Genomic DNA, 26357 nt, shown 5'->3' on the forward strand with positions numbered 1-26357 from the left:
GCTTGTGATTTTCCCCAACTAGGATTTATTTGGGGGAGGGGGCGGCTTCTTTTAAAATGGTTGCTTCCAACTGACTCTCAGCCCGAAGCGACAACCATTTTAAAAGAAGCCCCACCCCCCTCGGCGTGAGCGTGATCTCACAAGCACGTCGCATCCCCGCCTTCCGCTTAGGTTTGTCAAAAATGGCCGCTGATCATGTCACGTGGGCTCAGGAGGCCAATCATCTGCCTCTATTTTAAAAAACTCAGCGGATTATAGTAACTGGCTGCATTCCTTGTCACGTGGCCTCGAGAGGCCAATCCTGGGCCTCCGCGGGCGGGCGCCTGAAAAGAAATCAAATCATCACCGGCAGATCGTTTAATTATCTGTTGTACGGTATCGCTTGTCCCTAGTACGGTGCGGGGGGGAGACGTGTACCAGTTACAGGCTGTGAGAGTCCGGACCCCCCCAAGCAGGTGAGTGACTGGCGGTCACACGCCTCATCCGTGCCGCGGTGGCATCGCTGGGTGCTGGAAGTGGGGTCGTGCAGCGGGTCGCAGCGTTTTGTGTCCCGGCAACGCTGGGGGCGGGGGTGAGGCTCGGGTGGCAGAGGCGGGGCTCGGGATGGGCTAATGGAGAGCGGCGGCGGTTTAAAGGGTAGCCCAGGAGGGCGGTTTGAATTCAAACAGCTCGGGCGGTCGGGGCCAGCGGGGCGGTGGTGACGGTGAGGGGAGCACGGGGCTGCGGGGGATCTGGGAAGGGGGCTGAGGAGGGCGCGGGGGCGTGAGGCGCAGAGTAGGGAATGAAGAGGCTGGTGGGAACGGGGCGTGGGGAGGTGCAGCGGGGGGGGGCTTCACGGGTGGGGAGCGCGTGGGCGGGCTCCCTCAGGAGCCGGTGGGGAGCGCGTGCGGGGGAGGTGCAGCGGGGGGGGGCTTCACGGGTGGGGAGCGCGTGGGCGGGCTCCCTCAGGAGCCGGTGGGGAGCGCGTGCGGGGGAGGTGCAGCGGGGGGGGCTTCACGGGTGGGGAGCGCGTGGGCGGGCTCCCTCAGGAGCCGGTGGGGAGCGCGAGCGGGGGAGGTGCAGCAGGCAGGGGCTTCATCGGGGTGCGGGGCGCAGCCGGCGGGGAAGTATGAGACCTGTGCAGTTGCGTTTGTGAGCGGGAGCCGCATGGAGCTGGAGGTGAAGCGTTGTAATGGGGAGAGGGTTGCAGGGGGAGCTGGATTTGAGGGGTATGATGTGTGTCGGTTACAGCGCCAGGGGACTGTACTGGGGGAGACTGTAAAAGATACCGGGTTCCGAGACTCGGATTTTTCTGACCAGTAGGAACCATTACGATCCTGACGGTCGTGGGAGGAGATTGTGCAGGACCAGATGTGGGAGTGGGAAGACTGCATCTGTGGGTGGTGTGGGGGTTTCATTGGGGAGGGGCATTGAAGGTATGAAAACTGCAGCGGGGTGTAGGTTGATATAGGGTGTGGATGAAGAAAGCAGAGTGTGAGGGTTGGGGGTCTGAGGAGGACACACAAGGGGTGATGAGGAGAAGGTTGCTCTGTATAGAAGATATTTCTAGTTAATAATGTCCCTGCATGAGACAGCTCTGCAATTAAATGTTCTCTATTTAGGCAATATGGAGAAAAATGGTAAAGAGAACCACAATGGGCTCCCTGGTCACAGTGTCAAGGTAAAGTGGTCTTGCACACTTACTAGGCAAATGCATTTTACTTGGCTTGATCATACGAGGACTGTAAGCTTCTATTTGTTCACTCCACAAATTATCTGTGATAATTATCGCTGACTCTTCATCAAATAGGTTTTGCTTTTTTTCGTAAAGACACAGGGAATATTCTCCAAGCTACTCTCAGTAGCTCACTGCTGTGGAGACTTAGCCACCTGGAATACAACTTCTACAGACTGCTTCTGCATGGTGTTAGTGTTAAAATGTTTTCCTGTGGGGTGGCAGCCATTTCTTGTGATATGGGTCTTTAAATATCTAAGACTGTGATCATCATGCTGGGATGTATTGTTAGGAATGTTGCAAGCAAGACACAAGAAGTAATTATTCCATTCAGCATTGATAAGGCCTCAGCTGGAGTATTGTGTTCAGTTCTGGGCATCATACTTTGGGAAAGATGTGGACAAATTGGAGAAAGTCCAGTGGAGAGCAACAAAAATGGTTAAAGATATAGAAAATAGACCTATAAGGAAAGAATTGAAAAAATTGGACTGTTTAGTCTAGAGAAGAGAGGCAGATCTAAGTCTTCAAGTGTGTAAAAGGTAGTTAGAATGAGGAGGGTGATAAATCGTTTTCTTTATCCCCTGAGGACAGGACAAGAAGTAATGGGCTTAAATTGAAGCAAGGGAGATTTAGGTTAGATATTAGAAAAAAACTTCCCAACTGTAAGGGTAGTTAAACACTGGAACAAATTGCTTAGGGAGGTTGTGGATTCTCTGTCAGGTTTTTAAGAACAAGAATACCTGTCAGGGGGGCCTAGATAATACCTAGGGCATGTCTACAGTATGAAATTAAGTTGACTCAAGTTAAATCAATGTACAGCCACTGCAGTACTTAAAGCAGTGTTTCATGTCCACATTATAGTCCTGTCCGCAGTGCACGTCCTCACTGGGAGTGCTTTCCACCGACTTAACTGCATGCGCGTTATGGCACACTGACAGCCGGCCCCTCGGCGATGTAGGTAACGCTGTGTCTACACGGACACTGCATCGACCTAACTTCATCGATCTAAGCACTGCGCCTCTCATGGAGGTGGAGTTATTAAGTCGATGTAGTGGGCAACTTACATCACTAAAAGGTAGTTTTCCACTGTAGATGCTTACAGAGTTACGTTGACATGAGCTGCCTTATGTCGACCTAACTCTAGTGTAGACCAGGCCTTAGTCCTGCCTCGGTGCAGAGGACTGGACTAGCTGACCTATCAACATTCCTATCAGTCTTGACATTTCTATGATTTTATGATATCCTCCTTTCTGTCTGATTTACTTTTTTTTAAACTCTTAATGGGTATATTAATTGAGTGTAATGGAGCTAATTAGCTCATACACAGGTAGGAAAAAACACTTGCCTGCTTGTAATAATAAATGGACAGGACCAAGGAATAAACTACAGGAAAAGCAAAACTTCTAGTATGTTGTACTTGCCTCTACTGTAATTAAATGTGTTGGGTTTTTTAGACTCTACCTACCATTGGAGATGGTCCAAAACGGCTCCCTGTGCATCAGCAGCATCCTCAGAATCGGGTACCTGGAGGTGGAGCCCAAGCACAGCGTATTTTGTGTCCTTCAAATTTGGCTCAGCGAGTTCCTGTACAGTCGCAGGCTCAAAAATCTGTGCTGTCAAACCAGAAACAGTCTCAAAACCAGCTGATGCAACAGCCTCGACCAACTTTTCTAGTTCAACCAATTTCTAGGCCTCAGGCTTCAAGTAAAAACAATGAGGAACCTCCACAGGCTTCACTATCTGGTAAATATAACTGTAAATAAATGTTTCATTTTCAATAATATGCAGTCAACTTCAGCATATTAACTAAATTGGCATGTATTCTTGCTGCATTCATAAGAGATTTGTCTAGTTTCACCTTGAACCATAATTCTTTTCTATTATTTTTATTATCATAGCACCTACGAGTCCTAATAATGGACCAGGACTCGGCCGGGTAAGGTGCTGTGCAAGCATAGAACAAAAAGACAGTCCCTGCCCAAAATACCTTACAATCCACAAGAGAATGCTTTACTAATGGGAAGACAAGTTAGAAGGGTAGTTCAGACTTATACAGAGTTTTCCTGGATTAAAAAAATCCCTTGTAGTTGTGATTTACTAGCTAGTGTGATGCTGCTTGCTTTTTCATAGGCCAGATTAGTAGCTTATTCATATGAGACTAAGATAGTGGTCACTGATGCTCAGATACCATGGTAATGATTGCAATAGGAGAAACTAAATAGGTTCAGGCTGTCCGTGGAGTCCGAGCCTGGCTTGTATGCAAAACTTGGGAACTAGATTGAGAAAAATCATTTTGGAAGCAGACAGTGGTGTTTATGAACTATAGTTATGAAGTATTCAATTCTCTTTATGTGCAGCAAAAAGCCTTGACGCAGAAGGGACATCTGTCCAGAAAAATGAAGAAACTAAAAAGTAAGTCCATGGGTATGCTGCCATTGATGTCTGTTGGGGCCAGGGTCTCTTTGTATTTAGGACTAAATAATGTAGCAATTTGGATGCAAAATATTTTGTGACTTAACCACAACTATTGTTTTTGAGCTTGTTCATTATCAGGAATGCTGTCTCTGCATTTGTAAATATCACAAAATATTTTGGAGCTATGAATATGAGATACTTTCATGAAGTTCTAGGAAATCTTTAATCTGTTTCATTAACCTGATAACCTTCAAGAGCAAAGGCTTTCATAGCTTGTTTAAAAAAGAAAAATCTGCATACTCTTTAGCCAAAAGAGAACTATATGCTTTTCATTTAAGAAGCTATTCAGAGTGAAGAATTTTTTTTTTTTCTTGTATGGAAAACCTCAACTTAATGTTTTTTGTTTTTCCCATGAAGCTGGACAAAACTTTATATTTTGAAACTAAATGAAAAATGCCTCTTTCCAGACTCTCAAGTCTTCTGCACATAATACATTTTCCTCCTATGTTCATGTATAATAGCATGTGCAAGACAGAGTTGTTATGGCTCAGCTCACAAGAGCATGCGCACTAAATTAGGTGCATGCACTCTGATATATCCAAACCACTAATATGTGCACACCTTGATTTGTGTGCACAAATTGGACATTTGTGCCCAGGCATGCTTTTATCTTGGCACATTCAACCTGGCCATGTGCAAAATTCCCTGCACAACTGAAGATTTGGATCCAGAAGTCTGAAAAGAGAACTGACCCTTACATGTTGCGTTCCTTTTCCCAAAGATAGGTTTTCATTTCTTGGGTGACTGGCCCTAGGAGGGGGGAATACTTGGGGCCAGGTAATTTGGTATAAATGTGGAGTAACTCATTTGACTTCAGTGGAGTTATTCTGGGACATTACCCCAATGTATCAAGAAATTCTAGTCCCTGGTGTGGCTTCTAGCAACTTAAACTGTTTAACTTTCTCATAGAAGGCAGTGGTGTCTTGATGACTTCGAAATTGGCCGTCCTCTGGGAAAAGGAAAGTTTGGAAATGTGTATCTGGCTCGTGAAAAGCAAAGTAAATTTATCCTAGCGCTGAAGGTGTTGTTTAAAACACAGCTGGAAAAAGCAGGAGTAGAACATCAGCTGCGGAGAGAAGTAGAAATACAGTCTCATCTTAGGTAAAATTGATCTAAAACTACTTTTTTAGATATGCTTCCAGAGAACAGGAGAGACAGTTGGACTCCATTGTATCTCTTGACCCTCAATTAAAGGAGGAGGGTAGGAATATCTTGTGAAAGTTTATTCTTTCGGGATGGCCTGGGCAAACCAGTCTCCTGTGTCACTTGTATGATATTAGGGCAGGCTCTCTAATTTTTGTACGGTGCCAAGCATTTTCTTGATATCTAACTAAGGTTGATCACTTACAGACTATCACATGTACGGAGCTTGCAATATGAATCTACAGGGCAGGTTTTTATGCTTTGCCACAGCAACCTCTCAAAACAGCAAGTCAATTGCATGTCTCTGTATTTTATCCTGACCTTTATGCCACACAGTAGGAAACAATTAAAGGAATTGGCCTTATTAACCCCTCCTCCCCCCGGTCAAATATTATATAAGGGGATTTCTCCCACTCGTTTTAGATGGCACAAGTCTGTACAATTCCTTTAAATGTTCCTTAAACTTTCTAGGCTTCTACGTTCTGGAGTGGGGGGAAATATTTAATATCCCTGAGTCTATGGCTACACCACAGAGCTTACAGCGGCATAGCTGCACCGATGTAGCTGTGCCAGTGTAGCGCTGCTAGTGCTGACACTCTAAGCTGACAGGAGAGAGCTCTTCCATTGACTTAATTATTCCAGCCTCCACAAGAAGCGGTAGCTATGTCAGCAGGAGAAGCTCTCCTGTCAACATAGCAGTATCCACACTGGCGCTTAAGTCGGTATAACTTGTTGCTCAGAGGGGTGGCTTATTCACGCTCCCGAGTGATCTAAGTTCTACCAACATATACTTTGATCTTGGTAGCATGGTTGGGAAGGCTGTCTAGAGAAGTGAGGTGCACAAACAAGGTGTCTCTGAAAAGCTGTATAAAGATGGGGGGCGAAGGGGAGCTTAAACAATCTTTGCTCAATTGAGGAAAAAGGAAAGGAAGTTAAAAATATGCACTCTAAGCTGTAGCAGCTCCAGAACTTTACTTACTTTACTTTACTTACTAGCCTAAAGGCACTAAGACTGACATATGAAATCGTCCTACTGTATTTTCCACTGTATGCATCCAATGAAGTGGGCTGTAGCCCACAAAAGCTTATGCTCAAATTTATTAGTCTCTAAGGTGCCACAAGTACTCCTGTTCTTTTTGCGGATACAGACTAACACAGCTGCTACTCTGAAACCTAAGTTATACAGTAGGCTTGCCAAACAGAAGCACTCTGAGGTGAAATGCTACAGAACTACACTGAAGAAATTTCTTGAATGCAATGGCTAGCAGACTTAAAAAAAAGAAGTGTCTTCAAAATAAAATCAGTCAAAATCACCTTTCTATACTAAAGTTGATATGTGCTTTGTCACTGGTATAAATTTTAGGGAGTGATAACTCCATAAAATGTTAGCTAGCAGTCTAGCTCCTCCAATGCATGAAACTCAAACTAGGTGCTAGTAACTACATAACATCTATATAGGTGACCCCCAAAAAAATGAAAATCAGTATTTTGTTTGTCTGTGTAGAGATGTTTTCTGGTAGAAAACTATTCATTTTTTTTTTTTGCAGGCATCCCAATATTCTCAGGCTATATGGCTACTTCCATGATGCCACAAGAGTCTACCTAATTCTAGAATATGCACCTCGTGGAGAAGTCTACAAAGAGTTGCAGAAGCTAACCAAGTTTGATGAGCAGAGAACTGCTACTGTAAGTGTCTCTAGAGTTTTTTTTATCATCCACCAACCTTTTGCAAATGCAGTTAATATCTGAAGCATAAAGTTAGACCTTTAGATCAAAATCTGACATTAGGCACATGAGTGCATCTCCACTGAAATCAATGCATTTGGTAACTAAGAGCAGAACTGATTTTTTTTTTTTTAATCTTTTTAGTTTTGAAACTAGATATTTAGGAATAGTCTAGAAAGTTAGTTACTATGTGCATCATGACCGTTCACTCTTGGCTGCCACTTTAAGGTCCTAGACATCTCAAGTAAGTATAGAGGAGGGGAAGGTGCTGTAGAGTAGGGGTTCTCAACCTTTTTCTTTCTGAGCCCCCAACATGCTATAAAAACTCTAGGACCCACCTGTGCCACAACAACTGTTTCCCTGCATATAAAAGGCAGGGCAAGCAATAGGGGGCAGCAAGCAGGGCAGTTGCTTGGGGCCCGTCGCCACGGGGGCCCTGTGAAGCTAAACTGCGCTGGCTTCAGCTTCAGCCCTGGGTGGCAGGGCTTGGAACCCCAGGCTTCAGCCCCATGTGGTGGGGCTTCGGCTTTTTGCCCTGGGCCACAGCAAGTCTAATGCCAGCCCTGCTTGGCAGATCCCCTGAAACCTGCTTGTCCCCCTCCAGTGGGCCCTGGACCCCTAGTTGAGAACTACTGCTGTAGAGCACAGCACTAAATAGTCAAAGGGGCTTAAAAGGGTGAAATAACTTATAAAGTGTTAAGATAGACCTTATTGGGCTGAAACTGACAACACTGCCAATTTCACAATGGGTGTCTAGACACCAAGTTCTCTGACAGTTAAGCTAAGGAGGTTACTATGTCTTTAACATATACTGTCTCATTGGATCACTCTTTACAGTATATGACAGAATTGGCAGATGCTCTATCATACTGTCATTCAAAGAGAGTGATTCATAGAGACATCAAGCCAGAAAACTTGCTGCTTGGTTCAAACGGAGAGCTGAAGATTGCTGACTTTGGATGGTCTGTGCATGCTCCGTCATCTAGGTAAGAACTCAGACGCTACGTACCCTATCATCTCTTGATGCAGCACAAAGCTTCATGGCTCTAAATAAAATCTTAGTATGTATTAAAGAACATACACCACTGTCACAGCACTAATTGAGGAAGGCTGATGCACAGAGACTGAATTACACAACTGCAACTTGCCTAGAAATATGCACACTGTGTCATGAGAACCCCAAAACTGGTTGGTTTGCCCAGTTTATTTACAGGTCTGTCCTACCTTCATCCCAATCCCCTTCGATGTGTTGGTGCAGAGTGTAGCAAGAAAGCACTGTTTTAGTGTATTTGGAGCCTTGCATACCTCTGGGGAGAACAGTAGGGTTTCCGTCATTAATTCTCAAGAGCAGGGATTCTCAACCTTTTTCTTTCTGAGTTCCTTCAACATTCTGTACAAATCCCACGGCCCACCTGTGCCACAATAACTGGTTTTCTGCATATAAAAGACACGGCCGGTGTTAGGGGGTAGTAAATAGCTCAGTTGTTTGGGGCCCCATGCCACAGGGTCCACCTGCAAAGCTACATTGCTCAGGTTTCAGCTTCGGGTGGCGAGACTCATGGCCCCTGGCTTCAGTTCCATGCGGTGGGGCTTTGGCTTTCTGCCCTGAGCTAAGTTCCCTCTAAGCTGCGCAGCTGCCTATTAAGCACTGCACAGACGCTCAGGGCTGTGGCGGGGAGAGATGCCTCTCCCCAAGCCCCAGCCCCGCCGCAGCACAGCACGCCAGCCCAGCCCCAGACTTGCTGCGGCTAGGGGACCAGCACCCCAGCCCAGCCCTAAACCTGCTGTTGCCTGGGGACAGGCGCCCCAATCCAGCCTGTCCTGAACCTGCCGCGGCTGGGGGACAAGCGCCTATCCCTTCCCCAGAGCCCACACTCCCAGCCGGAATCCTCACCCCATTCACACTCCAACCCTCTGCCCCAGCCCTGAGCCCCTCATCCTCGGGCCCAGCCCTGAGCCCCCTCCAACAGTCTGAACCCCTTGGCCCCACCCCGACTCATGAATTTTATGTGCACCAATATGGAGGTGATGTGTCACACATCACCTCCATATTGGTGCATGTAACAAAATTCATTCCGCACATGGGTGGAAATAAATTAGATGGAACACTAGCTCTGAGCCCCAGCAAGTCTTAACACGGGCCCTACTTGGTGGCCCCCCTGCGGCCCCCCAGGGGACTCCTGGTTGAGAACCACTGTTCAAGAGTTCAGACCAGCCCCCTCTGTCATTGTCCAATGTGTGACACTTGAAGTGAGCTCTTTGGAATAAAGGGAGCATCAACTACTATGTGTACTTATGCACTTCCTTGTGTAACTGAACGCACCAAGTTATCAGTACAGATGTTGCCCTCAAGATGGTATCTAAAAGTTAATATTCAACTTCTATACTTAACTATCAAGTTCATATGAGAAACTAGAATTTCTGGGTGCAAGCTGGTACTAGCAAAGTAACTGAGTGATTCTTAGAAATGGAGAATACTGCTGCATAAAGCCCAAACTACAGTTTCTGTATGAAACCATTTGTATGTGTTTTAGGAGGACAACTCTTTGTGGTACACTTGACTACTTGCCTCCTGAAATGATTGAAGGGAGAACACATGATGAAAAGGTGGATCTCTGGAGCCTGGGGGTTCTGTGCTATGAATTTCTAGTAGGGAAACCTCCTTTTGAGGCAGAGACATACCAGGAAACTTACAGAAGTATTTCAAAGGCAAGTATTGGGTCATTTTCACTTCTTCCTCCTAAGTTACCTATTCAGTGATATTAAATAGATATGGGGTGATAAAACTGAAATGTTTTCTCAACTACTTACAGGAAGGAAAATGGGGCCTCCATTTCCTATGGTTTCCCATGGCTAATCAAAGAGCAGCCTAGCAGCTGTGATCCATCAGGAATTACCCTGATTTTATCTAAATCAGCCTTTAGAGAAGGCTGGATTCTTCTCTTAATATGGGCTGTAACCCAGTGTAAATTAACATACAAGCCACAGCAAAACTTTTACTGTCAGTGGGAGATGTGCATAAAAATCAGTGTAGTAAATAACATTCAGTTATCTGTAACTTTTTGTTAATACACTGTTGCTACATTCATCATCCCTCTGAGGGAAAATAGTTACCTTTAGGACCACTACTTTCTGCCCTTTGATTCTGTTTCTTCTCCCACGCTGGGACTTTCCCTCTCTTTTCCCTATAGTAATTCCCATTTTTCTCCTCCAGAGGCTTCTCTTATCCTTTTTCCATTTCAGCTACTAGAAATGATGAGCAATTGAATAGTTGAATTCTGGCATTTAAGGTGCCATTGGTATTTAGTTACCCTAGTTTCTTTGAAGCGTTGTGTCGAATTTGTAACTTGGTCAGTGTTTCAGGCTGTACGAAGGCTTTTACTTGCTTCACATATGAAAGGTTGCTTTAGTAATCATGAGTACAACAAAACTTCTAACTCATGGTCTCACAATGAATTGGTTCACATACCACCTTCTTAAAAGTCGTTGTGAACTGAAGGGATGGAACATGAAGCTTCATGTACCACATTTTGGGGATTCCTGGTTTTACTCCTGGGGGAATTCTGTTTCACTGCGCAATACAGAATTTTGCAGAAATTAATGTGCGTGCAGAATTTCCTTTCCCCCACAGAAATTGGTTGCAGTGCTGCTCGACCTGACAGAGCCCAACTTGCGCATAGAAGACACTGCTGGCGGGAGGGGGAGGGAGCTAGAGGGTTCCCTTCAGCTGCAGTTCCCCATGTGCTCTGAGGGAAGGTGAGAGTGGTGTGCAAGAAACTCCACACAAGCCTGGGTCCCACCATCGGACTGTTTTTCCTGCTGGATCCCTGGGCTCTGAGGGGTGGGGGAGTTTCTGGGCTGAGGGGCCACAGCTGGGCTCTGGGGTGTAAGAGGGTGGGTGTGGGGGCTGGGATTTGGTGAGGAGGAGGTGTGGGTATCTGGGCTGGGGGGGTCCTGGCAAGGCTCAGACAGGGGGAGGTGGCTGGGTGTCTGGCTGTGGGATGGGGGAGAGAAACAGGAACTGGGTTGTCATAGGGGTTTCTTTAACTCTCTACTCCTGGGAAACTGGTGTCTCTATTGTTACAGACATACTTGCTCACAGGTATTTTGAAATAAATTACCAAAATAATTGAAACTGATGTGATCATGTAGTGTTGTTTTGATTCTCAACATTTGCAGAATTTTAAAATATTGTGCACAGGATTTTTAATTTTTTTGGTGCAGAATTCTCTGAGGAGTAACCTGGTTTGCTTCTGTATAGTTGAAAAGTGACGAGGCTGGGGGAAAAAAAATCAGTCAGATCTCGTGTATGGGCTGACTGATAATGCTCTTCTAAACTTTCCTTTGGCTCCATCTACATCCCAGTATTCTCTGGTTTACTCCCTGTACAACTACAAACAATTCCTAACACCTGAAAATGTTAGTTCTATATTTACCACTAGAATAGTAACTTATTGCTTGTTTTTAGGTGGAATTCAGATTTCCTCCTTTTGTAACAGAGGGAGCTAAGGACTTAATTGTAAAGCTCCTGAAGCATAATCCATACCAGAGGCTGCCACTGAAAGACGTGCTTGCACACCCATGGATTACCACAAACTCTACAAAACAACCAAGCAGCCGGAAGAGTGAGGCTGCTACCAGTAACAGAATGCCATCTTAGCAAGGTGTCTGTTTCATGCTATAAACAATCTCAAATGAACTATAAGCAAAAGGAGAGCCCTGTAACCATGACTACTTTAATGCAGCCGGGAAGGGTTGCTTGCAATGAGACTTTAATAAAAGACCTGCTAATTAAAACAGACTGGGGGAGTGGGGAATGATTCAGTTGTGTGAGCTATTCACCATTTTAAACTCTTATTGTAATGGAGAAAATGTTTTTTTTTTATATATATGTATTGAGAGCAGTTTGACAAGAAGTGTACTTAAAGAAGTTGATAGAATATTAGCCAATGTACTTGAAGCCCAGTTTGCATATGGGTCTTATACATTGAGATGAGGCAAAGCTAAATGTTGTGTTCTTGCCAAGGCCCCTATAATGTGATCAGTCTTAATTTTTGGCTCCTACTTCCTCATAGCAAGAGACAGTTGTGGTTCTGGATATCTGTCATGGTCAAATAGTGCAATAATAAATCCTTGCGTTACCTGCATTCTAACTTATTGGGCTGCTAAGGTTATCACAAATGTGCAGTGATCTGAAGCCAAGTGGAAAAAGATGAATGTGCCTCTTCATAAATGTGTCCTAATAATTGTGTGCATTTCTTGCTTCTGTGTACTCTTTGGTCTGCTGTTGTCTTGAGGGGTGAGGCACTTGAAATTTGTTAAATAAAGACTTGTTACATTTTGATAGGGTGGTAATGTTTACTTTACTGCACATACTGGACTTATTAGACAATGTTCTTAAACTAGAAAAATATAGCAAAATGTATCAAATTAAAATGTAGACACTTCCTATTCTATGAAACATAAGAGCCTGATCTTAAAGATGTTAGTATATTTTGTAGAGCCTAATGACTTTACTGTACAGTTTCATGGAGAGTCATCAGCAATCACTTCAAATCATTATTGTTCAGCACAAGGATCTGCTAAATTATATTAGTATAACTGCTGTAAATCCAGTTTTGAGGTAAAGAATGAGGTGTGGGAAGAGGCTAATGAGAATTCTTTTAAAACAAAACTAGCTTCCTATAACTACCATGGAAACATTTGTACTAGTTAAAGTAACTCTTATACTACTGTAACTGTCCACATGGGTCTGCATCAATTTAAATGATTTGTGTAAACAGGCCCATACACAGGTTAAGGACCCACCTGTGTTTTAAACACAAGTTACTAAAACCTCTGCCCTAACCAGCATAGGGAACAGCAATGAAGGGGTATGTGTCAGCCTAAAATGGCAGGGTTTAAGAATGTGAATACAAGGAAGGTGGTTAGGGCTGAAATGTCAAACTCCACAAAGTTTGCTATCCTTAATCTAGAGGTAATAAACTCATGTTAATTTTCCTTTGCGTATAGTCATGCTGCAAGGAAAATCCTAAACCTGGCATGGAAAGAGGTTCTAGCAGCAGCCTGTTTAAGGGCCTATGGTTATGTTGGTCTAAAGTTTCTGTATTGAATTAAGGTAGTGAGCTGAAGCACTTTAAGCTTTTTCTACTACTATGGATACAGTAAACAAGACTTCCACATGTAAAGGTGGGCACTGAGGCACCTGAATGACTTCTACAGTTAGAAGGGGGCTAATAACATAAGAGGCCATACTGGGTCAGACCAAAGGTCCATCCAGCCCCAGTATCCTGTCTACCAACAGTGGCCAATACTAGGTTCACTCTCCCTCTGGGACACCTAACAGGTAATGATCAAGTGATCTCTCTCCTGCCATCCATCTCCACCCTCTGACAAACAGGCTAAGGACACTATTCCTTATCCATCCTGGCTAATAGCCCTTAATAGACTTACCTCCATGAATTTATCCAGTTCTCTTTTAAACCCTGTTATAGTCATAGCCTTCACAACCTCAAGCAAGCAGTTTCACAGGTGGACTGTGCACTGAGTGAAGAACTCCCTTTTATTTGTTTTAAACCTGCTACCCATTAAAAATTAATGTTTTGGCTTGCAGTCATTTCTCCTGTTAAGTTTCCAGTGAAGTGTCTCAGACTGCATTCACAGACAGGAAAAAAAGTGTATTCTTACCTCATGTTAGCAAGACAGTCTAGTTTTAATGTGTCAGTACATACAGAACCACCAGTAGGGAGCCTGTAGAATTCATTATGAATCAGGGATCTTGTTTAAGTGTGCTGCTGGGACATGCCTATACTTGCCCCAGCCCACATACCCACCCTCTTAAGCCCAGCTTTGGACCCCCACTGCCCCCTCAGAGCCAAGAGGAGAAACAGCCTGATGATGGGTCCCAGGCTTGTGTAGTTTCCTGCACTCCTCTGTCTCCTTCCCAGGGAACAGTAGCTGCCACAAACCCTCTGTCTCCCTCCCTCCCAGCAGTGTCTTCCATGTGCAAGCTGGGCTCTGCCAGGTCCAGTGGTAGCTACCAGCACTGCAGCCAATTTCTGTGGGGGAAAGGAAATTCTGCACACAATTTTAATTTCTGCAAAATTCTGTATTGCTGTGGTGCAGAATTCCCCCAGGAGTAAATTGCATGTGATGGGGCAAAATGGAAATAGAGTATTATAGGAAAATTGGGAAAAAAAATCATGTTGCCACAGGATTTGATCCTGCTGTCAGTATACACTGGACCCTGTGTTCAATTTCAGGGGGTATCTGCAGTCACTGGTCCATGCCTGTCAGTCTTCACTTTTACAAGATGCAATGATGCAACTCTACTTAAGTGCTGCTGCTTCACATGCAATAATTTGCCACTGTACATTCCTTTGGTGTTTTGGAGTACTGCCATTTTTGCAATTGTATACATATGACTTAGGTTATGGAATTGCAATGCATCCAAGCCTAAGAGATTTCTTACTGGAAAATAAGTAAACAACTAGAAGGGAAAAAAATATTTTATTGTATTTTCTTCCAGTGTTGCCAATTCTATAAGGCCTTTGCTACTATTTCACAAACTAATTCTGTTTTCACATTTCTAAGGTTACACAGGAGGATTCAGAAATTCAAAATATATTTTTGATTTAAAATATATTGCAAAAACGTTCATCTAAACAAAGGTTGCAAATGACAGTTTTTACAACCAGATTTGTCTAATTCAGAGGTAAAAAATAGTCTCTCAATCTCACTTAAAGGGGACAAGTGCAGTTTAATTACAAATGAAATTAACTTGGCACGCTGGTGATTTTTAAAGTGAGTATTGTTTCCAGAAACCATAAAATCATGACTGCATTACAGGAAGTAATAGATAGGACTGGAATGCTACTTGTTTTTCTAATAGTGATAATAGAAAAATACACATTTTACTTAGAAATGAAAGAATAAAGTGATATGACAATTTGAATACTTTAAAAAGTAGGATTTTTTGTATCGTGCTATATCTTTAGTATCAAAGTGACTGCAATAGTACTCAAGATCAGAGAACTCTCTGTAAAGCAATAGGGAAAGCATCAGAGAAAATGGCTCTATTATAAATAACTATGGGAAAGGGAATAAAACCAAAAATGTTTCCTTTAAGGAAATTTAGACATTCTACTCAAGGTCAAATGGATTTATTTTTTTTAAAAGGCCCCCCCAATGTTTTAGCAGCTAGCAAATCACAGGAGACAAGGGAAGTTACTGTTGTGAGGAGTTAATAATGCAACCACCACCACCACCTTCAATGGTTACTTTAAAAATATTTCAATTTTATCCAGAAAGTCCATTATTCAGTAGCATCACCAGAAGGCAATTTCAATTAAAAACTCAAAACATTCCAGCAATTAAACTAAAATGAAATGTAAACTCTGCTTGATAAGTTGATCACAAACTAGCTTACACACCATTGCAGGGATGTGAGGCACCCCATTTTGTCTCTGCACAAACTACCTGCATCATGGGGCACAAAGCAAGAGGGAATGCAGCCACCTAGGAGCAGCTAACTCTCTCTCCTGGCCAGGCAGTGAGCCAGCCAGAGCAGCAGAACAGGCGCAGAAGGTGATTTAAGCTACATTAGAAAGAAGGCTAGCATCTTACATCTCCCATGGAGCAAAGAGGAAGCAGGGACCACACTGCAACTCTTTAGTCACTATATGGCCCCTGCTCCTGGGGTAGCGCAGTTATATGCTGCCCCTTACTCAGGACAGTTTGCAAGCTGCCAATCTAGCCCTAAGTCATCAAAATCCCTTGAGGCGTACACAATAGCTTATTTTGGACCCAGTCTTGGGCACTCTGTATTGCATGGCTATATGTACATACTAAACTCCACATTAGGATAGGAACATTGTCACAGTGATAAAATATTTAAGAAGTATTTTTCAACTGATTATTTAAAAGGATAAATAAGTTAGAATTGAATCATCATTGACACATCCTTAGTTCTTTGCACTTCCCTCAGCTTGGAGGGTGGAGGTGAACTAGTCTGTTTATAGTCCATTTCACTTGCATTATGCTGCAGTGTTCGTTTCACCAACACTGCAGAGGAACATCCAGATAAAGCTACTGAAAATATTTCTATTTAATTTCATAATTAATATATATGTCTAAATCTTGGGCCTAAAACTACCAAGTGCTCATTTAGGTCAAGTCGACACCAGTGTTTTTCAAAGTTCAGGTAGCGACCCAGTACTGAGTTGCAGCATGTAAGGCTCTGGGTCACCTTGCTCAGCACCCAGGGACATTAAAAGTCCCATCGGCAGTGCTGCCCAGCTAAGGCAGGCCAGTGACTACCTATTCTGACACTGCGTTGTGCCCCCAAACCAGCCAGCAGCAGGTCCGACTTCTAGGCAGGGGGGCCACGGGGCTCTGCACACCGTCCCTGCGCTGAGCACCTACTCCGCAGTCCCATTGACTGGAAACTGGCCAATAGGAGCTGGGGAGGGGGGTTGGTGCTTGCGGGCAAGAGCCACGCGGAGCCGCTTGCGCACCTCTGCCTAGGAGCCAGACCTGCTGCTGGCCGCTTCTGGGGCACAGCATGGTCTGTGGTGCCAGGATAGCGGGAAGCCTGCCTCTGCATCCCAGCTGCACTGCTGACTGGGAGCCGCCTGAGGTAAGCCCACACCCCAATCTCCTGCCCCAGCTTTGAGCCCCCCCAAATCCAGAACCCCTTCCTGCACCCCAAACCCCTTATCCTCAACCCAGAGCCCCCTCCCACATCCTGAACCTCTCATTCCCAGCCCCACCCTGCAGCCCTCACCACAACCCTCTGCCCCAGCCCTGAGCCCCTCCCACACCCCAACCCCCTTATCCCCAGCTCCGCTGGGTCACGGGCATCAATAATTTTCTTCAACAGGGTCCCCAGAAAAAAAGTTTGAAAACCACTAGTCTACACTACAGGATTAAGTCGACCTCAGTTACGCAACTCCAGCTATGTGAATTAGGTCGACTTACTGCAGTGCCTACACTGCACTGGGTGTAGAGTTTCTCCCATCCACTTACCTTATGCTTCTCATTCTGGTGGCGTATCGGAGTCGATGAGAGAGCGATCTGTGGTTGATTTAGCAGGCCTTCACGAGAGCCGCTAAATCGACCCCCAGTGGATCGATCGCCGCAGCATCGATCCACAGTGTAGACATACCCTTATTGTGACTTCACGGTAATACTTCTGCAGTGCAAGAGCAATGTAGCACATTGGTAAGTTTTTGGAATTTACTGCAGAGATCAGAACTAAGCTTTTTTTTTCTGTTCACATTAAAATAGTTAATATGCACTCCATAGCAGGTAGCTCAGACCTGCAGATTTCTTGACCTGATGAATTATAGACATTGCAGCAGTTTGTAGAAACATGCCATATTGATATGCGAACAGCAAGCCAAAATGACAACTCAAATATCAAAGAAAATAGCACTTTAAAATGGTATCTGATGTGAGCTATGCAATAAAGAGTCTTAAAAGTATAGATCACTCCCATATTAAGTCATGTTAGTTTAATATAAGAATCGAGTGACTACCTGGTGCATTCAACAGTCTGCAGAATTATAGTGTATGGACTTCAGGAATGTATATGAGCTTCTTCTGCAGGAGCTGAGAACCTGCTACAGCTTGTTTTCAGTTGTAGATATATCTGCTAATACAGGGCCTGATCCACCACATTGAAGCCTATGGGAGCCTTGCCACCGACTTCAATGGGCTTTGGATCATGCCCAGAGACTGAAATTGTGGTCCCCTTGAAGTCAGTAACAAAACTTCCATTGATTTCAGGGGAATCAGGATTTCACTCAAATAGTCTACAGCACTCTAGTATAAATAAGGTTTCAGAGTAACAGCCGTGTTAGTCTGTATTCGCAAAAAGAAAAGGAGTACTTGTGGCACCTTAGAGACTAACCAATTTATTTGAGCATGAGCTTTCGTGAGCTACAGCTCACTTCATCGGATAAATAAGATTCCAGTAGGGCCAGCTGCTAGTCAACCAGGAGAGTGAGCTTTTAAGTGATGCTCAGCATCCATACAACTTAGAAGTATGGAAGTACAGCATGGCCAGAGTGCCTTTTCAGAGCAAGAAATTATTTTAAAGGGGCAATGGATAAATACTAAGCACTGAGTTTGTGTATCAAAAGAGGCATTCACGTGATAGGACAGAGTATGCTTCAGAGAATAATTAAATGGGGATTCAATCTTAGTTTAGTTCCTGAAATACACTATTATGAACTAGTGCTGCACTGTAGCAAGTGTGTTTCACCAACAAAAAAGTAAGGCCCAAATGGCTGAGCTGTAAAGAGACTAAGATGTATGTTCTAAACAGTTTCCTCATTGGTAGGTAAGTGCTTATGTTATCACGGGCAGGAGTTTTCAGATACCATTTTAACAGGGAAGGGAAGGGGTTATCAACATTTTCCTGAAAGGACAAGCAAAAATGCGAGATGAGATCAGTATTAACATGAGTCCAAATAGGGCAACTGCAGTTGCACGGCACTTTTAAAAGCTATATGAACATGACATTTAAAAAAAAAAAAAAAGATTTCATCATGGGTTTGAGGCAGGAGGTTTGAAGAAACCAATCTTACGGAAATATCGGACAAGGAATGGCACAGAAACTAAGGTAATGCTGATTCGGACTGGAGCAAACACTTTGTGAATAGCATAGGCCAACACAAATGTGCTTGTACCAGCAGCCACTTTGGATTGCACCAATGCTTCACTGAATCCAAGTTTTAGGAGAACTGCAGTCATGTCCACACCACTGGGGAGGGAAAAAAGGAAAAAAGAATTTATTGTAATTAAAAAATATATACATATCAAAAAGTTGTACCAGTTCCCTTATATTAGTAAAGAGATCTTTTGTTTACTTCGGATAATCTGTGCACTCATGCTCCTGTTCCCTAACTGAACACCGACCTTGGTTACAGCAGAACAGTGTTAATGTTTATGTCATTACTTAAAAAGCAGTTAAACAGTGTGCCAGATTCTGATCGAACACAATGGATGAGTTTCTAAAATGGAGGCACTCTAGGTTTATACTGCAATCTAATCTCAGTGAGAGCAATCTTTCTGAAGATTCCAGAGGCCCATACTGTTTGACATTTCCCTTTTTCTATGTAAATCAAAAGCCTAAAGCACAGGTGCATTAAGAAATTAAAATTCCAACAAAGACACTAAACTGTGATTGACTTAAAGAGGCACCATCAACTAGAAATCTAATCAATTATAAATTGTAATTTGAGGTATTACATTTGTCTGAGCCCCCCCATACCTCCTAACCAATTTTTGTGGTTTTACAAGTTTAATTTTTCTCCTCCCCTATTGCTATGTGAAAGGCCCGCACAACATACAGAAACTGACAAAACACAAAGTGCTGTCAAATGCACAGTGTGATATTTTTGACAACTTCAGATGATGCCTGTTACAAGAGTAGGAAGCAACTTTTCAGACTGAAGTGTGATATTTTTCCCCTCCCAGGTTGGTGTCCCTATAAAACCAAATACCTGCTCATTCATCCCCCTTTTCTCTGCTTTCACAATTGTATAGCTGCAGTGTCAGACCAATAGTCAGATATGTCCCTTATGGTTAAAAAAAAAAAAAAAAGAGAGGGAAAAAAAAGAAATGTAGGGCTGGAAGGGATCTCAGGAGGTCACCTAGACCATCCCCGACAGGTGTTTGTCTAACCTGTTCTTAAAACCTCCAATGACAAGGATTCCACAACCTCTCTAGGTAACATCCCTGTTCTATTATTCTAACTTCTGAATTAAAAAAATTGCAAGTTTGTAAATAATCTTTACAAGATTTAAAGTTTAACAAACATGCAAAATGAAACAGACCATCAGTAAATCTGACCTAGAGTAAGACAACAATACACCCATACATAATGCTGAAAGTTCGCTAATAGATGAGTAAAAAGGCTGTTTGAATGCTAAATAACTTCTGTAAGAACAGACCAAAGGAAAGAAAGAGGGACTTGTCTCAACTCCTGCCATTGATCAGTCACATATACATTGCAAACAAGGAAGCCACAACTATTTTCAGTTGTCTAGAATAGGCTCTACATTCTGGAGTATTTCCTAAATGACATTGCAATGGTCCATTTTTCCCCACTGCACTTCTCAGACTTGGCCATACAATAAGGCTTAGTAGGATTTGATTTACGTCCTTAGTCAGTGGTGAGCATCAATTTCACCTGACACAGAACTCAAACAAACAAACAAAAGAAATCCATCAACAGTTGGCAAATGCACCTAGCACCTACAGGAATCTGGTGTCACTGGCCTCACAGCCATGCAGAGAACCCTCTGCAGTCCTGGTGACTCACTCCCTGGCCAGGAGTCATCTCTGAGCAGGAGCCCGTTCAGCAGCTGGGTGGCATCCCCCTAGCTGTGGGCTCCTTCTCCTCCTCATGGCTCTGGCCAAAGGTCTCTGCTCTGCCAAGCCAGGACCACAGCCTCTCCTTGCACCTTGTGCCCTCTTGTCTCAGGCCTCTCAGCCACACAGGGAGCCCCCTGCAGCCTTGCTGTCAGGGATACCCTAACCCTCCCCCCTTTATTTCCTACAAAAATGTGAAAATTAAAAAATAAATAGTTACAAATAAAAAATGCTTAAAAATAAAATTCAATATTAATTGTCAAACTTACAAAAAAAAATCAAATTCTGCTGTGCCTACATGTAAAGGTACATGAATTGTTTTGTAACAGGGGAGTTATGTTTGTGCAGTGCATGAGGGATCTTTGCTGCCACCAAATGCTCTGTTCCTGTAAATAATTATATACATTTCTAAAAATAGGACATGATCCCACCAAAAGCCATGTACAAACTCCTCTCTCTCTCCTCCCTGGTTGTCCCCCTTCTGTTTATTTTTTTAATCCAGTCCTGTATTTGTTTTAATCCTTCTGCAGTTATAGGCAAAATTCTAACTGGTGCCTTTCAAGGAACCTACCAGCCTACATTATTCTTTTGCTCTCCTTTCTTGCATGCAAGTCCCCGAGTAGATCTCCAGGGTAATCAGGGCCGGATTTACACCTTACGTATCCCTCGGCACAGCATCTTCAGCATGCCCCCTGCCTACAGGTGACCTTCGTGTTTTCCATAAAAAAAAAAAAAAAAACCCCACAACCTTTTAACCCTCTTAATTTTTAGGCACCCCTAGGCAAATGCCTACTGTGCCTAATTGGAAATCTGGCCCTGAGGGTAATCATCTTGTTTTGGATACAGTTCTGTTTTTATTTGATTTATACCGAATTAAAACATAATCTTCAGCTCCAGCACACAGCGGTGGCTCTCAGATCTACACAGCTCAAGCCAGTGTTTCATTAAAACAGCATGTCCCCAGAACATGAACATAAACTGCTTTCTGGATGACTGCACTGGCACACTCCCCATCCTCCATGCCCCCAGGTGCAGAGCAAGGTACATTTTAAATGCAAAACCTCATCTTTATTCTTGCTGGTCTCAATACAGACTGGTCCTAAATCTGCAGCTGCTCCATACATGGATCTCCAATTGGATGCCATGAGACTTCTGCACATAGAGCTGTCTGCTGTTGTGTCTCAACATTGGGCCCTGACTAGTCTCCGGAGTTAAGTATTGCCTCAAAAATCCATGCCTACTTGATATTTCTTATTTTAAAAGACAGGATTACCCAAGGCCAGAGAGTCTGCAAGAAAAACCGCACCTTGAAACAGCCAGGTAGAATATTCCCAAAGACATTAATGAAATTCCAACGTGGAATGAAACTCCTACAGCGCCGTATTCTTTAAAAACTTTTTTCAGCTGCTGGGATTTGTTGGGTTTCTTCTCATCCTCATCACTGGGATCTGTGACTTCCTTTTCAGGGGATCTACTTGTGTCCTATCCAAAAAGAAAACGATGATTTAGAACGAACACTCAGATGACACACAGTGTCCAGGTTCCAGTTAATTGTCTCAAGCTACTTGTTGAGAAACAAAATAAAGCACAGAACGCTATGCCATGCTGTTCTTAGGTGCTTTGGATAGGGGGGCAAAACAAAGATGCACAGTATTAGGTGCAATTTACCCCATGGAAGAGAGTCCACACAAGGTCCACATGAGCCATTAACCTAGGCTCAAGGGATGCATTGAGCTCTGTGTGGACGCCAGCACTAGGGCAAGTTTTCCCATTACAGAATAATAAATATAGACAATCTGATCCTGAAACTGACTCAGTTCAGGCAGAGTTCCACCCACACAATCACTTGTAGGATAGGATACTTAGTTTGCATGCCAGAGTGATTTTGCTTTGTACCTCAATCCTCAGCCTCACAGTGCAGATCCTTAAAGAGCACTGTATCGCCAAAGGCCAAGTGATTGGTAACACAGAAAGCTCATTGGACACCACATATTGAGAGATGTCAGCTTAAAATAATTTACCCCTGGATGAGGCCCAACATTTTAAACTCTTGTAAATCACGTTCTGTGCATCAGCAACACAGAGAAAGAACCTGAGAATTATTGCTGTAGCTTGGTAGCAATGAACAGCACTATCCTTCCCTGGCTGAAAAAATTATATGCTAGCACTGGTTTGGCTGCCATTGACAGACTTCTGCCTCAGCCATTGGGGAACCCATTTCATTTCTTCTTCTGGCATTTCTATAACAGAATAAGGTTTAAAATAGAATTTTCATATTAAAAGCATGGTTCAAAGCAACCTGATCCTAACCGTGCAGGTAGAGCCTCAGGTACTAGATCTGACAGAGTCTTGGACTTTATCTTGTCTTAACTCCAAAGGAAATGTTGGCCAAGACAAGAGCGAAAAACCTTGGGACCTTTCATTTATTACTGGACAAAAGGATGGACAGAAGGATTCCCTCTTCTTCAATTTACTTAATAGTAGGGGTGCCATTCTGACAGCCACTGAGACTGAAGACCCCTGTTTATTTACAGCAGAGGCAGTGCCACTGGATGCTTCCCACCAGTCAATGTGCCTCAAACCTTGACCTGGATAGAGGAGAGAATATTTCAGTTTCCTTTGCCCATTCAGTCTTTTGACTCTCTCAACCTGCCAATAAGTAGGCCCAGTTAAGCTCCACATTATATATGCTTTCAATTTATAGTGCTAAAGGGTATCTCAGGCAGTCATCATACAATCGGGAGAGGATTTTCGGGAACTCCAGGCTCGTTATATGAAAGCCAACTCTGCAAAATGAAATCACAGGATCTGAGATATAGCCTGTTCTTGTCACCCAAGTGACTTCCATGTCTTTCAGTTTTGCTCTCACTAATCTAGGGCACTAGACTAAAATACATTGAGGCAGCTTCTGACTCTGTATTGGCAGTGAGGCAAGAGATTTAGCCAGTACCATGTTAGCAGCTGTTTATGACGACTATCCATGTGGTCATGCCCTGTATATCTACTTACTTAGTAAAGAAAGCTCAGAGAACAGAATTATATTCTATAACATCTCTGTAGAAAGTCTATTTTTCTTGGACCCAGGGAGTCCTGTAATGCCAGAAATCAACCCACCACAAGATTAAGGTGCTCAACGTGTTTAAGAATTCAGCAGTGACTGAAAGCAACCAAATGCACAGAGTTGGTCACAATCCTGGAGCTGAATCCCCTTGCCCCGGTCATGCATCTGGTTGATGAACTGGGGCCTCAGGGAGGGCAGATCCATATTAATGACATTTTATTTTTAGATTATTGTTTTGAGACAAAGGAAATTCAGTGTTTACTTGTAGAACCAGCCCTGCAGAAATGCAATGAATGAAAAAATATTTAAAAGGCTTAGTTAAAAAAAAAGCAAACCAAAAAACCCAAACACACACCATATTAGAGGGACTACTTTGAATTGAGCATCTGTAGTTATATGATGTTCTTTAGCAATACCAACAGGACTATTTCCCCCAAACAAACACAAAATCTAACTGTATTAAGAATAAAAAAATTAGTATAGTCACAAAAGGGTCTCAAACAACAGCGTTTAATCTAAAAAGAAAATACATATGGATAATGGTGCACAGTCAGTGGGTGGTCTGATGCAGAAGAGAAAGCAGCTCATGTCAAGAACTCTAAGTGATGGTTCTCATTCAATTTTCATGGCATTGCTCTCTTCAGCATTTCTAGTGAAAACAGTATCATTACTTCCATATTTTTCAGGGGCACTGTACTCTGGAATTCCCACTGATCTTAATGGGTACTAGCTGATGCAAAGCATGTTTGAAAAACCAAAGAGATGCATTTTTTATGGTTGACTACTTGGCCATAAAAATTAACCTGGAGCTGAACCTTCACATTTAGAAATTCTGGCACAAAAAAGTTTAAAAACACCCCTCCCCTCTCCCCAGCAAAAGAGAGGAAAAAAATTCCAAACACCCACATATAGTTCAGTCAGGTTGTGGAATTTTAAAACATTACACATTTTGTTCTAACGCACTCAGGTTGCATTTCTAACCAAGACCACTCCTTTTTATTTTATTTTTTTATTTTAAAGGTACGTGTATTGAACAGTGAAAATACATATGCAGATAACTAAGGAGTCCACACTCTGTCTTTGAACTGAAATAGGGAAGAGGATAAACGAGATAAGAAAGACCGTTAGTCCCCCACCCCAGAACATTTTGAAGTGTCCTGCCCAGTGTAGTTTTAAGTGTCCCAAGTGACCGGGCCTCTACCATATACCTTGGGAAACGATTCTGCAGGCTAATAGATATCGCTGCCTGGAACATTCAACCTAAACTTTCCAACTGAATTTCATCCCTTTTCTCCTGTGTCTTAACTGTCACTTCGGAAAAACTGGGTACTTGAGATCTTCTATAAAATTCAAAATGTGCAGTCAGCATATGGCAGAAAGCGAGAATCCTTCTCCTGTATTTTATGATGCACACACACATTACAAGTACTAGAACCATTTCCTCTATTTTAACACTTTCTGTTCTTAAAACCTATCCTACAAAAACTGAAGCAGCTTGAAAACAAGCAATGCTTTTGGCCAGCGTGTGCGGACAGGACATCATCATCATCATTATTATTTTTTTTTTTTAAAGAAGTTGTTTTACTGCCTGTTAAAACTGTGTCCAGTATGTGTAAGTCAGCACTAGCTATTACAACAATATAACTAGAAAGATTTCAAAGAGCAAACAAACAGCTTCCTATGGGATGGAAGAAGAATATTTCCCTCCCTCAGTACCCTGCGGTGAGGCCATCTCCCCAGTAGTGACTCCTTGGCATCTTTATTCCCTCGATAGATCTTGAGGGTGATGTAGAAAATTAACCCATTTTGGGCAGAAACACTGTAGAACCTGAGAAATTCTGTTGCACAGATTAGGTCCTTATAGTTAGGCCAGGCACAGCTCCCTTGACTCTCAGTGGGACAGGGCCCTCCCACTCCAGACCCCACGCAAGATGCAGCTTCATAAAGCACCCATGGATTGAATGGAATGGGAGGAAGCCTGGGGGGTATCGGTATGTGCCAGTATTGCCCGGGATACACTGACACTACAGAGAAGCGACGCTAAACCCACTTTGCAAGTTGCTGCTGACTCAGCCTGAGTCACCCTCACCCACCTTCCCGGAGCTGCCGCGGCTGCTGCTGGCAGTTGCTTGCAGAGTTATCTGGGGCTGCAGATGGCTGAACTCCGCGTCCTCTTGCACCTGCTGTCTGTATCCGAAGCCCCGGCGGGGGGGCAGACAACCCGCCTGAGCAGCTCTGCAGCCGGCCCGGCGGCTGGGATCAGCTGGGGGCAGGAAGCGGAGGGGGCTTTGCAGGAGCAGGTCCCCCAGGACGAGCCAGCTGCACTCCCGTCGGAGGCTGGGTCGAGGCTCCCTCCTGTGCGGAGCCTCTCTAGCTTCTCCTCCGCCGGGGACAGCCTGCACCTGGCCGCCTAGGAACGGCGGGGCCCCCGCTGCTGCACTGGGGCTGCTGCAGCCGCTGCCCACCTTGCTCCAGACGATGCGTGCGGTAGCTTGGAGCAGCGCCCCGGAGCCCAGCGAGCGGTGAGCCGCCGGAGGGCCCAGGTGCACCAGCCAGGGCATTGCTGCAACAGGGCCCCTTGGCCCGCGAGCCCGGCAAGGGAAGCAGCCCAGGCCCGCAGAGACTAAAAGAGCCACCCCCGCTCCAATCCAGGCACCCTCCTCCTTAAAGAGACAGCGCCCCCGCCTAGCGAGCAGGCCGGCAGCCCCGTTTGGAGCAGCCTCCGCCCCGGACCCTGGCGGGGAGGGAGAAGCTAGGTCCCCTCCCTGTTCCCTCCCCCGTAGATCGTCCTGAGTAGAGCCAGGCCTGGCCGTCGCTTCTCTGCACCTCTTCAGCCCCGCCAGGGTACGCGCTGCAGAT

At 44.1% G+C, this 26357-nt stretch overlaps 2 protein-coding genes across 5 annotated transcripts; one reads left to right on the plus strand and one right to left on the minus strand.

The window, feature by feature from the left end:
- Nucleotides 1-331: 331 nt before the first annotated feature.
- AURKA (aurora kinase A) lies at nucleotides 332-12377 on the plus strand. 4 transcript variants are annotated; one of them, XM_074969851.1, is made up of 9 exons: nucleotides 332-455; nucleotides 1602-1660; nucleotides 3169-3457; nucleotides 4072-4126; nucleotides 5099-5290; nucleotides 6880-7018; nucleotides 7895-8043; nucleotides 9592-9766; nucleotides 11526-12377. In XM_074969851.1, the coding sequence occupies exons 2-9, from the start codon at nucleotides 1607-1609 to the stop codon at nucleotides 11715-11717; spliced, it is 1245 nt and encodes a 414-aa protein (XP_074825952.1). In that variant the 5' UTR covers nucleotides 332-455; nucleotides 1602-1606; the 3' UTR covers nucleotides 11718-12377. The 4 variants fall into 4 exon arrangements, with proteins under 4 accessions (XP_074825952.1, XP_074825953.1, XP_074825954.1 ...); XM_074969852.1 differs by lacking the exon at nucleotides 332-455 and adding an exon at nucleotides 624-703; XM_074969853.1 differs by lacking the exon at nucleotides 332-455 and adding an exon at nucleotides 771-774.
- Nucleotides 12378-16900: 4523 nt separating this feature from the next.
- On the minus strand, nucleotides 16901-26155 carry FAM210B (family with sequence similarity 210 member B). Its single transcript, XM_074969854.1, has 3 exons — nucleotides 25592-26155; nucleotides 21744-21919; nucleotides 16901-18824 (listed from the first exon to the last, which is right to left on the minus strand). Exons 1-3 carry the CDS (start codon nucleotides 26057-26059, stop codon nucleotides 18608-18610), a joined length of 861 nt encoding a protein of 286 aa, XP_074825955.1. The 5' UTR covers nucleotides 26060-26155; the 3' UTR covers nucleotides 16901-18607.
- Between the last annotated feature and the right edge of the window lie 202 nt (nucleotides 26156-26357).

Source organism: Natator depressus, chromosome 13 (genome assembly GCF_965152275.1).
Source record: "Natator depressus isolate rNatDep1 chromosome 13, rNatDep2.hap1, whole genome shotgun sequence".
Classification (NCBI taxonomy): domain Eukaryota; kingdom Metazoa; phylum Chordata; order Testudines; family Cheloniidae; genus Natator; species Natator depressus.